At 43.9% G+C, this 17,781-nt stretch overlaps 1 protein-coding gene across 1 annotated transcript; it reads left to right on the top strand.

Moving 5' to 3' along the window:
- Positions 1 to 12,376: 12,376 nt before the first annotated feature.
- POU4F2 (POU class 4 homeobox 2) lies at positions 12,377 to 14,072 on the top strand. The gene is made up of 2 exons (XM_029955480.1): positions 12,377 to 12,661; positions 13,131 to 14,072. The coding sequence occupies exons 1-2, from the start codon at positions 12,377 to 12,379 to the stop codon at positions 14,070 to 14,072; spliced, it is 1,227 nt and encodes a 408-aa protein (XP_029811340.1).
- Positions 14,073 to 17,781: the final 3,709 nt, after the last annotated feature.

Here is a 17,781-nt window from a genome sequence, read left to right as displayed (position 1 = left end):
ATTAGACATTTAGATGTCTCCAATCTTCACTCTTATAAAGAACACTGCTTTTCATTTTTTGTTCATTTTTTATTGTTTTCTTAAGAGGGATTCCTAAAAGTAGGGTTCATAGGAGGAAATTAACTCTTTTATGGCCCTTGATATGTCTTCATAAATTTATATTGCAGTTACATTCTTACTGTCCAATAGCACTTACTCTATTGAATTGAAAATCTCCTTGGACATATATACCTCCTTGAAAAGGACACAGCTTTTTGTGCATGTTTGTGTATATAAACAGTATTATATTGCAGGACCTGTTCCATTTTCACTCAACTTTCTAAGGCCTTTCTACATTGCCTTAAGAGTCACTGCTTCCATCGGCTGCCTCTACCTCTCTGCCATTTTAAACAACACTGATAGGAACATCTTCAAATACATTACCTTTTGGATCTATAGAAAAATTTCTTTGAGGTATAACCCAGCTGTGGAATGGATAAACCAGATGATTTTTGTATGGACATTTTTACTAAAGTTTGCCAGTTTACTTTCTCAGTGGTCATCCAATAATCATACTTCTATCCATATTATGTTATGGTTTCCATCCCACATCCTTAACACTTTTGGCATTATCTAACTTTCCAATTTTATAAAGATGATAGTTATAAAGTATTATGTCACTGTTTTATTTAGTATTTGTCCTGTTACGTAGTAAGGTTTGGCATCTCTCCAATCCTAGCTAGCACTACACGTTGCCAACCTATAAATTGCCTATTTGTATCCTTTGTCTACTTTTCTATTAGGTTTCTATTCATGTTAGATTGCAGGGGTAACTTGTATAATCTAGGGTTTTTTTTTTGTAGTTTTTAGCCGATGCAAATATTTTCTCTCAGTCTGCCATCTACCTGTTAACTTTGGATCAGGTACTCAAAAGATTTAGAAAGGAGTAAGCATTAGTGACACTGTATTGTATAACATCCATATCACTTGCTATCATAATGATCATTCATTCAGCCAGTCAGTGAATATGTATCAAACATCTGCTCTAGATAAGATGCATAAACATTTTGAGGCCACAGGAGAAGCTAAACATAGATTCTGCCTTCAAGAATATCACAGTCTCACATAGAAAATCCAACAAAAGAAAAAAGAAGTACAGAAATAGAAAGTAATAAATTCAATAACTGAAATATTGATAAAGTGGTATGAATCTGTAGGTGGTGGGTTTGAAGAAAGAGCAGTTATCCAGCTGGAGAAATCCAATAAATTGTTGAAATGTGAAGTACCTTTCAGAAGAGATCAGAGTAATATAGTATGAGGTGAGAGTAAAAGCTATGAAATTGATAAAATTAACAAGGAAGAAGCAAATGTTGGATCCTAATCTGTGATGGGTCCATAATTAATCAGTATCTTTCAGGAAATGGGAGAGTAGCCAGGGTAGGGGGTGGGGAAAAACAGTGTCTCAGAAGGTAGATGTGCAGAATACTCTGGACTTGAAAAAAGAAGCTATGTTGAATATGCTTTGGTGGAGATATTGAGTGGATTTATTAATTTTTCAGAATTTATTATTTTTGTGTGGAAATAAGTTAGAAATGCTGTTATACTGGTAGGGAAAGCTTCATTACAAAAATGTGTGTCTCCCTGAGCAAGATAAAACATGTAACCAATAATAATTAACCCCTCCTTCTCTGAATGTGTTTTTGAGTTAATGAATAAATTGTATATAAGCCCATATTTTTTATATAACTGCCTTTGAGAGATGGGCTATTGGGGAGCTTGCCCTGTTTTATGGACAGGAAAGAGTAGGCAAAGTATACCAAGAAAGGACAAAGCCTGGTTTAAACGATGATTCTACTAAGGCTGACATATTCTGCCTTTACCACTCATATGCTGAGAGCCAAAGCCAACTCATTTCAAGAATGAGAGGATCGCCAGCCATCATATTTTGCAGAGATTATTATTGATAATGTTGTATTAGTAGATGCTTTTTATGTACGAAGAAATATGCTAAGCCCTTTACAATGTATCATTTAATCCACTCAATAATCTAGGAGAAGAATATATTATTATTATGTACATTTTCCAGAGAAGCAAAATGAGAAGTGAAACCAATAACTGGTGGAGCTAACACAAACCCCAAGTCTGAAGCTCATGCTTTTGAGATGACTAAATGTCCATATCCTAAGGGAGAACACCATCAGTAGAGAGTTACGGACATAAGTATCCTTTCCAGAAATGAAGAAGTGATTGGATGGTGAGAAGATAGAAGCCGTAAATGCAGCTACCGTTTCCAAAACTTGGTAGCAAACCTTTTGAGAGATATTGAAGGAAATAAATTTAAAGAAAGTTTTTGTTTTATTTAAATTTCAATGCCAAACCATCTTGAATACAATTGTGGTATAGAAGAGATAGACTAGAGAAGTGAATTGAAGATGCAAGAAAAAGAGCAAATTGTTATAGCAAGATTCTGAAGGAGGTGAGAGGGTAAGAAATCATGAGCACATGGAGGGTTAACTTGAGGGAGGCGGCTAACATGGGAGAATCACAGGAGAAGATGTTGGGTAAAAACAGGGAAAAAATGGTTGGATGGCAGTTCAAAACTTCAGGGAATGTGTGGTGGTAAAGTATTTTCTTAGTAAAATATGAGGCAAGTTATATGGTCCAAGTCAAGACAGAAGTAGAAAATGTTTGCAATAAATTCTTTAGGGAATAATCTAGAGAGTCAATTAAAGCTGAGCAAAAAGTATACCAAACAATAGAGAAAATAATGTTAAGGTTGACATATCAGTCACGGTTTAGTTGCAAGCTGCAACAGAAAGTACTTTACCTATTTTAAGCAGAGAGAAATTTAATACAGGTAGATGCTTACAAATCTTTGGAAAGGCTGAAGTAGGCACTCTAGGCTGAACTTCTGGGAATGACTCCCAGAACCACAGTGCAGCATTAGCTTGCCAGGAAAGCTGTGAGCTCTACCACAATCAGGAAAGAAGGAAATAAGGAGAACATTGGTAAAGCACAGACTTTAGGAATGTACCATTTTTGCAGCATACAACTGTTGGCTATAAAGTACCACTCTTCTTAGATTCACACCAACAATGAATAAATGATCCACGCCCCTGCCTCTCAGTCACAGCCAGTACCTGAGCTGTAGGAGAGTCTGAGAAATGTAGTTTGTAGCTTTACAGACTGCAGCACAGGAAGGAACACCAGAAGAAGGTTGAGAAGGATGTTGAGTATCAAGTTATTACAGATATAAATAATACATATTTATGTAATAATATATATTTACCAGCAATCTGTAGGCAAAAGTGGAGAAATAGGTAATTTGATATGGGAAAGATAAGGGAGTAAAGAGATCAAAGTGTCTAGCAGAGTTACTATAGAAATGACTGATCATCTGGTCCAGACAAGTGAATGGAAGCCGGGAAAAACCAATGAAATAAGATAGGATAGGAATAAGACAGATAAGCACAATATTGATAATGCCTACTGTGGGTTTGCCTTTGAAAGGCAAAAAAGAGGTATAATGAGCACATGATATCACAAACTAAATAGCATTTGTGTTTTGAAGAGAAGAGAGCTTAGTACTCTTCAATACATATGCGAAAACTAATGTCTTATATGCACATCAGGAAAAACAAGTCAAGGTACACAGCTATAGCATATTCCAGAACACATGTTAGTTAAATTACATCTGGATGATCTGTGTACACACATAACAGGAGAGAAATGAAGAAGGAAATAACAACACCTATGTGGGTACAAATACTGTATAATTCTACCATTGATTTGCAGACTTTTGTGTATATGAGATTCACAGGCAAATCCGGGTCCATATGTAAATTCAAGATAGGATAAATGTTTAAAAGTGAGTTTGTTGCCATTGTTGTTGTAAGTCCTTCCCCTGCATTAAAAAATTGAGAGTGGATGCCTACAAGGAAGGTAACATGTTTCATATGCTCAATTCATGTTTATATAGCTAAGAAGTAATTATAATCTTTGCATTCAATCTATTAGCATATCTCCTTAGGTTTTTGTTTCCTACAAAAGGCATGTTGTTTTGTTTCTGATTCATTTGGGAATGGGGAAGGAAGGAGGCTTCAAATTCTTTAGATGCACAAGATTTGACATGGGCCCTCGGTCTCCACTTCCTGGTGGCTTCCCAGCAGATGCCTCAGCCATGACTTCATTAAATTCCAGTTGTAGGTCTGCAAATCTCTCTTTTTGTAAGATTTCCCTTTATCTCTGAAAAGAGGCAGTGAAGTTTGCTTTCAGCCAGGCTGCTTTGATTTCCTCCCAGTGCCTCCAAAAGCAATGGAGCACTCTAGGGGCAGTTCGATGTGTCTCTCCAAAAAAATAAAGAAGAATATGCAGTGAAGATCAGAATGGAGTCACTGTATCTTCCTTCCCAACACCTTTTTAAATCATGCACCTAGCAAATGACTAAAGGTTTATTGTAAGATTATATGTAGAATCTGCTCTAAAGACTTTGGACATTGAAAAATACATACTGGCAAGACAATAAATACAATTTAGGTAACAGAAAAAATACTCTCACACTTTTTTTTTAAAATTCTGGAATGCAACTCCTTTGGAGAAGAGTACAAGAAAAAGCTTGACATTGAACCATTAAAGGATGATTAATCTTTTTTTCTTAATGACCCCAGGAACAGGGAACAAACTGCTGTCTTCAGAGCATCATTGTTTTGTGAAATCCTTGTGGGATGGTAGTGTCTAAACAAAATCTATTACAGAGGCATGTATCTCTTATTCACCTATAAATATTTGTCAATGAAGATGGTTAATAGACAAGCCATCTGGTGCCCCTGATCTTCAGAATTTGATAAAGTCTGTATTGTTATTGCTCAAGAGATTTCTGTTGCATAAACTCTGACATGCAGTATACATGCTGACAGAAGAGGAAGGTCCAAGCTAACTCTGAGAGAATTAAAATATGCAGGTGGGGGGAACAAGGGAACTCAACTCCTTTGACAAATGCGCAGTCCTTGGTTAACTTCTCATTAGCAGTCTGGTCACATCTCATTCCCATTAAGAGTATTCCGTTTTCTTTGTCTAAAGTGTTGAGTGGTTATGAATAGTAAGGATAGACTATCTGTAATTATTTTTTAATTATTAATGGTTTTGTTAGATCCTTTCACTTTTACATTACATTTCTCTTAATGTGAGTTAAATCAAAATGTACTTCAGTTTCCAAGCTGTTCCCCAAAGTATTTTTCATTCTTTCATAACATTACTTCAGATTCCTATAAGGTGTCTATGAGAAAGCGTGTCTTTCTGGAGTCACCCACACCATGCTGATAGGTTCAGGGACTATTCTGTTCTGGAAATCTGCTGGTCATAACATTAGTCATCACCAAATTTCTAAATTCCCAATAGTACCCCATGTTAGAAATACAATATGTACCAAAGTCATTTGATTTTAGCCTCTTGAAGCTTCTATTTTATTTCGTGCCACCAGAAGAAGGTCTTTTGGCACTTCATAGATATGAAGACTCTCTACCAAATAGAAACCAAAGGAAAGGAGAAAATGAGCAAGTTTGAAAGGAACAGATATTAGAGGAAGAAACTAGTGACCAGGGTGTGTGGTCCATCTAAATACCCTGAAGAGTAGTTTAGTCAGAACGAATATTCTAGTATTGTGCCTTAGGAAAATAATGACGCTTAAGAAAAGAAGAAGAAGAAGAAGAAGAAGAAGAAGAAGAAGAAGAAGAAGAAGAAGAAGAAGAAGAAGAAGAAGAAGAACTCCTCTGGAGAGAATGGAAAAAAAGTCTACTTTTTATCAATTTTTCCATCACCAGTAGAATGGCCCTTTTTGATGGTGCACTGTTCTCTCAAAGGAATGGTCCCGGTTTCAGATCTAGTATTAAGCATCTTACACAAATTCAAATAATAGCCTTGGTGAACAAAAAGAAGAGAGAACGGGTGAGGTTTTTTATTTTTTAACGACACACAACCCTCAGCCCCAGGGATTCTTGTACCACCGTTACAGCTGGCGCCTTCTGAAAAGAAACGTTAGTAGATGACCTCTGAGCAGTGAGAGGAGAGGGGGACCCAGTGCAGGACAAAATTCCCGGCTGAAGTGGGGCGGCAGCGACCCCCACGGAATCCACGAAGGGAGCTAGATCTTAGCCAAAAGCATAGAGTTAACATACACTGCACCGAACACGAACGCTACTAAAAATGACTGGATAAATTATGCAGAGGGATTTCTGGATTTCTTTCAAGTAATTAAGTTTCGATTTCTTGCATTTATTTTAGTTCCAGGAAGCGCAAGGCGCCATGGGTTGCAAAAGTCTTCATTGATTGTTCCAATGCTTTAAGTTTGGTTTCGTGACTGGACTTAACTTTGGGAAGAGGTAAACACACGGGCCAAAGAAATCCACTGCGAAGAATAACAATTTCACTGGGCAAGTACTCACAGGGGTGGCTGCTCATGGACGCGACGCAGAGGTCCGGTCGACCCAGCCCAAGTCCCCCGAAAGTGGCCCACCAGGGGGGGGAGGGGAGAAGCATGTGTGCGTGTGAGCGAGTGTGCGCGATGTCCGCACACACGTGTCTGCGTGCGTGGGTGTGTGAGCGTGTGAATTCTCGCCCCTGCGGAGCTGGATGCCGGGACTGAATCCTTCCTTCTGGTACGCTTTCATTTCTTGGCGCCTGTTGTGTTGGCTCCAAAGCTTGGTCGACTCTAGACGGTCCAATCAGCTGTCCCCACCTGAGGGTTCCTCACCACACTCAGTCTAAGCGTACTTAACAGGCGGAATCTCGAAGGCGTCTAGGAGCCTCGCGGGCATCTTGCGGGCCTGGGGCTGGCTGCTCCTGGGGTCTCCCTCCTCCCAATCTGCTTTTTCTTTTTTAAATTGAGCTCCGCTTCCTTCCATCCACCAGGGAAAGAGGGAACCGTTACTTTCCTTTCTGCTCTCCCTCCTCTCACCCCCTTGTCCCCTGCCCAGCCACCTTTCTCAGTCCAGAACTACTTAGAGAAAGCCCCACGTGGCTACTTCTGCTACTACTGCGCCCCCCCACCCCCCGGTCCAAGCGGGAGTCCTTCCCTACCCCCAAAGCTCGCCCAAAGCCACTAGCTTTTGTCCTCCCCCCTTCGCCCTGCTGGAAGGTTACTGCGTCCGAATTTCATTCTAGAAAGGCCCGGGGAGTGCCGGAAGCAGAGGAGGTTAAGTGTTAGCCCGGGGAGCGCTGTGCCATCGGACATAAGGGGGTGCCAGGCATCTTTGGACAAAAGGGGGCTCTTTCAGATCTCTAACTGAGCGGTAGCTAGGGCTCACGGAGAGGCGGCGGCGAGAGCAAGTTAGAGACAAACAGAAGAACAGAGTGGACATGATCTGAAGAGGAAGGCATTTGGACAAAGCGCACGCATCACTCCGCGAGCGTAGCCCCTGTCTCAGGCCGTAACAAACCCAGGAGAGCCCTGCTTCCCCGCCACTCCGCTCCGCTCCCAGAACACTCAGTTTCAGGGATATGCCCCTCCTTCTTTTTTCTCCCCTGGAACTGCGAGGCGATGTAGGAGTTTAATCACCCCTATCTTTCTGCCCCAAGCTACAGAGTCCAGAGAGAGCTCAGAGGGTCTGATTCTACTCAGAATTCAGAACAGATTGACCTCCTTGAGGAGTTGGTATGGAGGATCTCTATCTTTTCCTTCTTTCCTCCCCCACGCCCTGTCGAAATGGTGCATGAAAAGGGTCAGATTTGTCCTTAAAGAAGTCTTCCTTGTAGTTCAACTCAATTCTATGTGAAATACAAAGAAATCACATTGCCCTTATTGGATTAAAATTTAATAAAAACACATTAGGTCCGGTAAAATATGAATGCACTGCTTAAAATTTTAATAGTAAATTAGGACCCAGATACAGGGGAGGAGACAGTGATTTCTCCCTTCGGGAGGACTACCGGCTGACTTCTGGGTGGGGGTAGGGCGCCTACTGCCGGCACCCCGCTGCCAGGGAGCTTGGGTGGAACCTCAAGCGACTACTGCCCCGCGGGGAGGGGAGAAGCTGGTCACATCTGTCTGCATCTGGCAGCGTACGGGACAGAAGCTATTGTTAAACAAAGAAGCTTGGCGAGAAGAAAGGCTTTCCTCGTGTAGTCACACATTTGATTCATTTTTAAATTTCTCTGCTTAAAAAAAAAAGTCACCTCTCTGTTTTCAGTTTTCTAGGTAGATTTGTAGGTGTGCAGAGGCACCAGACTGTGCTGGGTAAAAAGTGTATTTTGAGGTCATATGAAGCAGATTTTGGATATTGGGCCTTTCGCTCACACCCCCTTGGGTCTAACCCCAACTTTCCAGTTGTTTAGATGGCCTTCCCTACCTGGAGGGCTGAAGTCTTTCTTCTCGAGAGAGCCACTTCCACACTCACTGGAGCACTTTGCAGCAATGCCTGTGGGCAAAACCAAAATGGGTTTTATTGATATTGCAAAGACGTTGGTATTCTGGACGCTCCTGGAAGGAGAGATCACAAGATTGTAAGTCGTGGTGATTAAGGAAGAATTGCATTTTCTCTCTATTACAACACAGTCACTGCCATTCATTTTTCACTTTGAGTGGGAAAGGAGAAATCTAACTCTGCTTCAACCTGCATGTGTTTTCTAGACGTAATGGAATACAGGTAAATAAACTCAAATTGCTCAACTACATGCTAAGTTATCTCAACTTGGCAGTTAGAATAAGGAGCTTCCTTTTTTCCCCCCATCCTGAATTAGACATATCACTGGGAAATCTTTGAGAGATTAAGAAAAAGTTATATTAATTTAATGATATATGCATTTTAGTCATCAGGATAATATTTTTGGGGGAATTTCTCTTCTTAAAATAGTTTTAGCCAATCAATTCCCTATCAAACAAAGTTTGTCCAGTCATTTCAACAGTGCTCTCTTTACTTCATGAATTTATTATACTACCTTATTTACCATATGAAGTGGTGACAAGTGTTTAGCATTTTGGAGATCAGTTGTCAGTTGCTATTAAAATCAAGATTAATTCATATTAACGATATGCATTTCTCAATACTCCCAGGTGACAACATACATTAAAACAACTATTGCAAGTAATTAAGCTCAATGAAGGGGGAGGGGACAGGGAGAGGTTCAAAACACCCCCAAATATTTGGTTTTGCAATCCAAGTTCAGCAGACTGTTGCCACAATAATGCTTGGGAACCTCCTCAGGGTTGCTTTTCACTTTACATCTAATTAGGCACCTAATGAAAGAGAAGAATTTTTTTCCCATGTGGTTTTTCTCCTTGATATTCTTATGCCTTTATGTAAACACATAAACACACTGTTTAGGAGGTGCAATACCCAAAAGTTTCTCCTGTGTTTCACTTGGTATTATAATCTGGGGGAACTAAGTAGTGAACATTTGTCTTCCAGTTATTTTCTTCCTCCACTCTCACTTTAGCCCTTTGGCCCTTACGTAGTACTGACAAAACATGCCCAAAATATTTTAATTTATTTAATATTTTTATTATGCTTTAGAGATGCTCAACAGTTTATACTAATTAGACCATACAAAGCCTTTTGAAGATTGAGCAAATTGGACAACCCTTGTTAATTAGAACATAATTTGAAGTTTGAAATTATATCATTGATGAAGTAGTTTAATTAGTATGACGATGTGTTAATGGACCAGTGAGATACAACAACAGTGGAGTTTGGCGTGAACCTCTCCAAGTCTTAAACGAAAATCCTCCCCCCTATACCAACATTAATAAAAGATTTCTATAGATTCCACAATGACATACAATTTATAGTACACACAATGCATTAGCCCATAGTGCTGCTCAATTTTTTTTCACTATTATGAAAACTAATAAATTCGTCAAGCTGAATTAAGCATACAAATCAGATGAGGCATAGCAGATTACACAGTGAAGCGCGGTGTCTCCCGAGCCTAAATGAAATTTCAATCTAATAATTCCTTCCTGGCCCAGTCATAATTTGTTTAGAGATGTTGTTCTACTTCTTTCAAAGCGCTATTCGCACTATAATTAAATGATACTCAAGCTTTTAACTTTGATTTATTTCATTTCTCGAAGCTTGAGACAGTGAGAGCTGTACAATGTCATTTTTTTTTTATTTCTTTGAAAATTACCGTGGCTGTTGTCGAGGTGGAAATTAAACACCTAAGCGTTTACTTGAATCGTCCGGCGCAAGTCACATTCATTCATGTCAACACCCCCTGTCCAGTCGCATGCCTAGACTTCTCTGGTCTCATGCTCAGGAACAGTGCTGGTAGGAATCCCCTTCAGCTACTATTTATTATTTTCCTCCATTTAGGGAAAGAGAAAGGCAAGGTCAAGGATAGCGCAGGAAAGCGCAAGGGGGTTAAGGACCATGGACAGAACCCGCCGTCCGCCGTTTGTTGCCACCTCCTCAGTACTCTCGGCGACTCCCGGGCTCTGTGCTCCCAACTTGAACCTGCCGTCCTGCTCTGGTGAGGTCATGGGTGAACCGGCAGTCCCGTACTCTCTGCCTCCGCGGGGCTTCTGGGCGCTGACCACTCGAGGGCCCCCCTTCGCCATGCTCCTTTCCACTCTGTTTTGTCCCAGCGCGCGCCAGCGCTTCTCAGGCCTGCCGCCTGCTCTCGCACCTGCTCGCTTTCCCCAGGCACCGGGTGCCTGCACCTGCTCCCAGTCACCCCAGTCCAGGTCAGGCCACCCGCGGACTCCGGGGTCCGGGTCTCAGGGCCTTCTTACCCTCGCCTATACTCCGCTCTTTCTGCGCTCTGGGGAGGTGACAGCTGCCCCTAGCATGGAGGGAAGTAGAAGATCTGAGCGGGGAGGAGAGGAAGGCGTGTGTGTGTGTGTGTGTGTGTGTGTGTGTAAGACTGTCTCCTATTTTTACAATTGGAACTAAGTGTGTGTCCACTTCTAAGAAAAGTGGTCTGCCCTGGGACAAAAGTGCGAGCAAAGTGTTGGCTAAAAATAGGTTCTCTGCGCCGAGTGGCTGTGGAAATGATGATAAGTGGGGCTTGTGCCAACCCCTAAGGGCGCGCGCGCGCGCGCGTGTGTGTGTGTGTGTTGGGATGCGGGGGGGTTCAGCAGCACATGCGCTCTGTGATCTCTGGCCCTGCCTCTTATCAGTTGCCCCTTCCTCTTTTGATTGCGGTTAATGAAGAATAATAAATCCAGTGGCAGGGTTTACCAGTGGATCCGCTCAAGACCCAACTCACACTGAACTTGGATACAGGGAGGAGGAGGAGGATCCAAAGAGAAGAGGGAGGAGAGGTGTGTGTGTGTCGGTGGGGAGGGGGGAGTAGACAGGGTTGCGGGGGGGGGGGGGAAGTCGCATGCGCAAAGGCGACCCGAGCTAGCTCTACGGCCGTCCAATCCGCTGAGAGCTGCGAGAAACCGGTGAGAGAAAGCCCTGCAGCCCTGTCGACCCCATGTCTCTTCGGCACCAGGCACCCGCCGGGCCGAGGGGGCTCTTCGCCGAGCGCCAACTGCCGTGTGCATCAAGCGGAAGCGCTGACCAGCGCGGAGGAGTTGGGTCTCCAGAGTCCGCCTCTTCTCCTTCGGCCAAGAGTCAGAGGCCGGGGTCACCTGAACTACGGGGAGGGGCGGGCCGAGTGGGGGCGGAGGCCTGGAACCTGGCGGTAAGCAGGACATGGGGGGAAGGGGGAGAGAAGCAGCCAGGTAAGAGGGGTTCCTTGTCGTCTGGGGGAAAAACCTACCCAAGGCTGGCTTGGCCCGCAACTTTATTTAGGACTTTCTTTTCCCGGTTTGGCGGAGACTAGGCGGAAAAAAGCAGGAGGGGCTGGAGGCCGGCTCTTAGAACAGCCCGGCGACGGAAGAGCAGACCTGGCCAGTGGGGTGGGGTTGAGCTCTAAAGTAAGTGAGAGCTGCGGGACGCCGGGAGGGGCGGTGGCAAAAAGCGCGGGCGGGGGCGGGAAAGGGAGGTGGAGGGCGCGGCGGGGGAGTGGGAGGAGGGAGAGCTACTCGGACCTTACTTTGGAGGGAGCAAAGAGAGAGAAGGGGCGACGCTAGAATCCGGGCTGGAGAAACCGCGCTTCCAGGCAGGGTGGGCGGAGGCGCTCGGGAGGGAGGGAGGGAGGGCGGGGGTAGGGGGCAGGCGCGGGGAGAGGGGAGTATAACTCGGCGGCCGCGAGGCGCGGGGGCAGTTTCGGGCGCCCAGGTCTGCTGCCAACTCCAAACGGAGCCCAGAAACCCCTCAGACTGACGGCGGAGCCAGAGGAGGAGCTCGTAGTCCCGGGCAAGGGACGCAGAGCTGGGAGCGGCCGCGGGAGAGCGCAACTTTACACTGACTGCCCTTCCCCGCTCCTGCGCTCGCTCAGCACTTCTCACGAGGGTCCCAGCAGAAGCTGCCAGTGCGTGCGCCGCGGGCGAGCACCCGGGAGGACCGGGAAGATGATGATGATGTCCCTGAACAGCAAGCAGGCGTTCAGCATGCCGCACGGCGGCAGCCTGCACGTGGAGCCCAAGTACTCGGCACTTCACAGCGCCTCGCCCGGGACCTCTGCGCCCGCGGCGCCCTCCGCCAGCTCCCCTAGCAGCTCCAGCAATGCTGGCGGCGGCGGGGGCGGCGGCGGGGGCGGCGGAGGCCGGAGCAGCAGCTCTAGTAGCAGCGGTAGCAGCGGCAGCGGCGGCGGGGGCTCCGAGGCGATGCGGAGAGCGTGTCTTCCAACCCCACCGGTGCGTATTTCTGCATAATCACCGCTTAAAGGCACATTTTGACAGCCCCCTTTATCTGCTTGATGTTTTTTTCATGTCTGCGCAGCAAATCACCCCACTCCTCCAACCAATTTCCCCCCTCTCTCTCTTATGTATTCAGCGGGTCTTTTCTTTCATATTAATTTTTATGACCTGGGATGTTGCCTGCGCGCGTGTTGTGTTGTGTTGTGTTTGCAGGCTCACTTTCCTCCTCCTCGTGCACTCACGGTTTCTCTCAGTGGCTTCCCTCCTCTCAGCCTCACCTGCTACATTCAGGATTATTATTATTATTGTTATTATTGTTATTATTATTATTATTATTATTATTATTTTAACGTTCTGGGAATGTTGTAGGCGCGGCGGTGTTGTCGAGCGCTGTGCCGGGGCTTCCGGGGAGAGTGCGCACAATTCCCTGCTGAGCGTAATGTGTGCCTTTTACTTGCAATTGCAGAGCAATATATTCGGCGGGCTGGATGAGAGTCTGCTGGCCCGCGCTGAGGCTCTGGCGGCCGTGGACATCGTCTCTCAGAGCAAGAGCCACCACCACCACCCGCCCCACCACAGCCCCTTCAAGCCGGACGCCACCTACCACACCATGAACACCATCCCGTGCACGTCGGCTGCCTCTTCTTCGTCGGTGCCCATCTCGCACCCGTCCGCGTTGGCGGGCACTCACCACCACCATCACCATCACCACCACCACCACCATCAGCCGCATCAGGCGCTGGAGGGCGAGCTGCTGGAGCACCTGAGTCCCGGTCTGGCCCTGGGTGCCATGGCTGGCCCCGACGGCGCCGTAGTGTCCACACCAACTCACGCGCCGCACATGGCTACCATGAATCCCATGCACCAAGCGGCGCTCAGCATGGCCCACGCGCATGGGCTGCCCTCACACATGGGCTGCATGAGCGACGTGGACGCCGACCCCCGGGACCTGGAGGCATTCGCCGAGCGCTTCAAGCAGCGACGCATCAAGCTGGGGGTGACCCAGGCGGATGTGGGCTCCGCGCTGGCCAACCTCAAGATCCCTGGCGTGGGCTCGCTTAGCCAGAGCACCATCTGCAGGTTCGAGTCCCTTACGTTGTCGCACAACAATATGATCGCGCTCAAACCCATTCTGCAAGCGTGGCTCGAAGAGGCTGAGAAGTCCCACCGCGAGAAGCTCACCAAGCCGGAGCTCTTCAATGGCGCGGAGAAGAAGCGCAAGCGCACGTCTATCGCCGCGCCAGAGAAACGTTCGCTTGAAGCCTACTTCGCCATCCAGCCCCGGCCCTCCTCCGAGAAGATCGCCGCCATCGCCGAGAAGCTGGACCTTAAGAAAAACGTGGTGCGCGTCTGGTTCTGCAACCAGAGGCAGAAACAGAAAAGAATGAAATATTCCGCGGGCATTTAGGAGACCCTTGGCCTCTCCAGGGACACCCCCTCCTCGTCCCCTCTTTTCCCTCCCTCTCTCTCTCCTGTCTCTTTTCTTTCCACTTTTGACTATCAGAAACAATTCCAGTAAATGTGAATCCGGAGAAAGCGAGGATTGGAGAGCGAGAGAAGGAGCAAGCAAATGAGCCCAAGCCCAGTGAGAATGTGAACCGATTTCTCAAGGAAAGGAAAACAAAAGAAGGGATTTGTCAAGTTGTAGCAAAGTTGTTCCTTTTAATCCCACCCCATCCGGAAAAGGCACCTCGGCTTCTTCGTTCGAAGTCTGGAGCTGGCTGTTTGCAGGAAGGCAGACGAGACAGCGTTTTAAAAAGGCCCCCAAAATGATCAAGTAAGATTTGTTTTTATTCCTAAAGACATCACCCTTGTTCAAGTTTAAAAGTACACTTTGCAGCTATTTTTCAGAAATAGAAATCGATTCAGGACTGAAACTTTAAACTAGAGTTGATGCTTAATGTGATAGAGACAGCGCTAAAGTATTTTGAATTTTAAAAAAGATGGCAGATTTTCTGCATTTACACTGTATATTATATATATATTTTTATTGTGGTTCTTACCCCCTTTTTCCTTCTCTAAAGTGTTAATGCTTAAGAAAGGAGTTGCGCCTGCTGTGTTCACTGATCTTGAAAGCTATTATTAGATTATTGCCGAACAGCCCTCTGTAAATTATTAATTTATCTCTCTAGCAACTTAATTTGTGCACATTCTAATTAATTAAACTTCTTTAGTCTAAAAAAATGGGGGAAACGTATGGCTCGTGGAGTTAAGCAATTTTATGTTTGATGAGTTCACTGAATTTTTATGGCTTTCCTCTTATACTGTGTTCTTTTGGCCCATTTGTATATTCTCACTTTGAATGAAGATTGTTTTCTCTTCGTTTTTACTGGTAGTGTTCTGATTTGTGAGTCAACACTCAGTAATGGATGTCTTAATCGTGTAGACCTGATTCACTGTCTCAAGTATTGTTTACTTCGTTACATATTTAATGGGGATTCCCACATTGTCCCCACTACACACGCGCTCTCACTCACCCTTACACACACACACACACACACACACACACACACACACCTCTAATGGAAGAGAAGAAGTGAAGCAGTTGGAAGCATGACTATGATGCATCATTTTCCAGCTTTTGGTGCATTTGTTCACTTGGTGTTTGCCCTTCCAGATTCTAGGATTTCACCAAGGTATCTCAATCTTCTTGTTTTCAATTGCTTTGTTGACTACATTTTAACATTTACAAGAATCCTTCGGTTTTTCCTTTTGGAGGTTTGTTTGTAGAAAAACTGAACTATAAGAAAGAGTGCACTGCTTGTAAATTCACATTGTTTGGTAGAAATCTTTTGGAACAAAAAAATTAGGTACGTGGTGACTGGTACCTTATATATTGTAAATATTCCATTCAAAATGATGCACATATAGATATATTCTTACAAATTTTGCTGTATTGCTGTTCCATTTGAGGCTCTCTGAAGTCTTGAGTTCTGTATATGATCTGGTTTCTCGTTTTGTTTTGTTTTATTTGTTAATAGATGGTTTATTTACTATGGTAATGTATTAAGTTATTTTTGGTGTTGTTTGTCTTTCATTGAAAAGATGATTTTAATGTTTTATTGGCAAAGTATGCTGCTTTTTTCATTAAAATACACTATTAAAATTAAATGGCTTTTAAAAATGTGATGTTGTTTTCAATCATTTACATGGAAATTATTTTGATGATTTTTTTAAAGCAGAAACATTTTGGTAGTTTGTTATAGAGTGATTGTTATATTCTTATTTGGATTTAGTAGGGGGTTTTCTCAAGGAAGGTATAAAAGAACAGCATTGATAATTGTCTTCTAATTGCCAGAGCTCATCTCACAGGGTGCTTTGCTTTTCTGTCTAGATGAGGTTGTGATATTTGGCTCCAATATCTCCCTTGGAGTCTTTTCTCTAGATCTGCAGTAAATCTGCAAAAAGAATCTTTGTGAGCAGAGGTACTACATGGGAAGAAGGAAGAAAGGAAGTCAGTTTAGTTTTCAGCAGCACTGGGAGCCTGGGTGTGGCAAGATTCCAGGCCTGTTTCTGGGAGTAGGATGCCCTAGTTGAGGCTTAAGGGCTGGCCCATCATAATTCTCAGGTCAGTCACCGGTCCTGCTCCTGGAGAGCAGTGCTGCAGCCAGAGCAGGAAGCACATAGGAAGTACCTAGTTACTGAGTTATGAAGTAAAAGTACGTCTCTCTCTCTCTCACTCTCTCTTCCCCTCTCCATTTCCATAACCTTTACATGAACTTACATTCTGCAATAAGCAGGCAGGAAGGAATCCTGGGTGGTTAGGAGGACTTTTACCCCTTTTCTATACAACACCATAGTTGGTGCAAATCTAGTGGTGGTCTGGCACAAAGAAATTCTGTCATTTGATATACAGACTTTTCTCCTTTTTAAATCCTAGTTTAAAGGCACCTCCTCACCCATTTTAAGCAACATATTAGGTTTCCAAAGTTGGTTTTTTTTTTCCAGGAAAGCTCTTGTTTAGACATTTATATTATTAATGATGAGAAGAGCACCTTACTAATCTATAGGTCCAACAAGAGGAAGGAACCAGGTGATCCTTTAAGGGAAATTCTGCTGCCCTGAGCGGTGACCTAATATGGAACTGCTTTGGGGTGTGTTTTATTTTGAGGACGAGGTTAGGAAATGTCCTAAGAGTCCATGAAAATTGTTATAGTGACTCAAGTTGGTTTTAAATATTGTTAGAGAACATTGTGCTTTTCAGATGTAACAAAAAGAACTGTGACAGTTAATGGATAATAAGTGAAGGGACTTCTTTTTCTTCAACTTAAATAAAGGAGAAACCAGAAGAGACAAAATCTGTGTGTCCATTTAGAAACAATGAGATATATTGTATAGATGCTTAAGGAAATATTGAAAGTTGTAGGGATTTAAAAGAAAGAGTTGTGAATCTTGATAGAGTGATAGTGATAGTTTAACTTTATTCTTCTATTTTGTAGGTTGAAAGTCTCTTCTTCTATTTACTTCCTAAGATTCAGTTTTCTTGAAAAGTCTTTTCAAATAGCTAGCCTCTAATCACTGCATGCTGGGTCCTGGTTTCAGCACCACGGATAGTAACCACATCACCGTCCTACTCCAACACAGGTTTGACCAAGCAGTGTCAGCCAACTGGAGAACTTTCTGCTTGCTTACTTTTTCCAGAGTGGAGAAAACGAATTAAATGGCTTGAGTGTGTAGCAAACCAGACTTGCTGGTCTGGGATTAAAGTTATCTTCAATAAATAACACTTCCTTCTTCCCATATGTAGCTGTCACCCAAGAGTTTAGGAGATGTGCATTAAGAGAAAGGATGGTCCATTAGAGGAAAGACAGACATGTGTGCTAGTGTTTTCTTTCTATAAATATGACCTCTTTAAATGAGGACAGAGATATTCTAAAAGTAGTAGAATTGAGAAATATATTGAAGAGAAATAAAATAGGTATTTTAGTATGTTTGAAGTACATGATAGCTTTCACATATGCATGTTTGCCCAAGATCTTTGTGGCAAAAAATGACATAACACCGACTCTCCATTTACCTCAACAGCTGAAAGTGAAGGCCTATGTTTCCCTCCTCATTCACTAATTGTTTTTTGCTCCCAAGCTCCTGTAGTTTTAAAACTGTATCACAGTTTTAAA

The sequence above is a fragment of the Suricata suricatta genome, chromosome 1 (assembly GCF_006229205.1).
Source record: "Suricata suricatta isolate VVHF042 chromosome 1, meerkat_22Aug2017_6uvM2_HiC, whole genome shotgun sequence".
Classification (NCBI taxonomy): domain Eukaryota; kingdom Metazoa; phylum Chordata; class Mammalia; order Carnivora; family Herpestidae; genus Suricata; species Suricata suricatta.
This window is presented reverse-complemented; position numbering and strand designations above follow the sequence as displayed.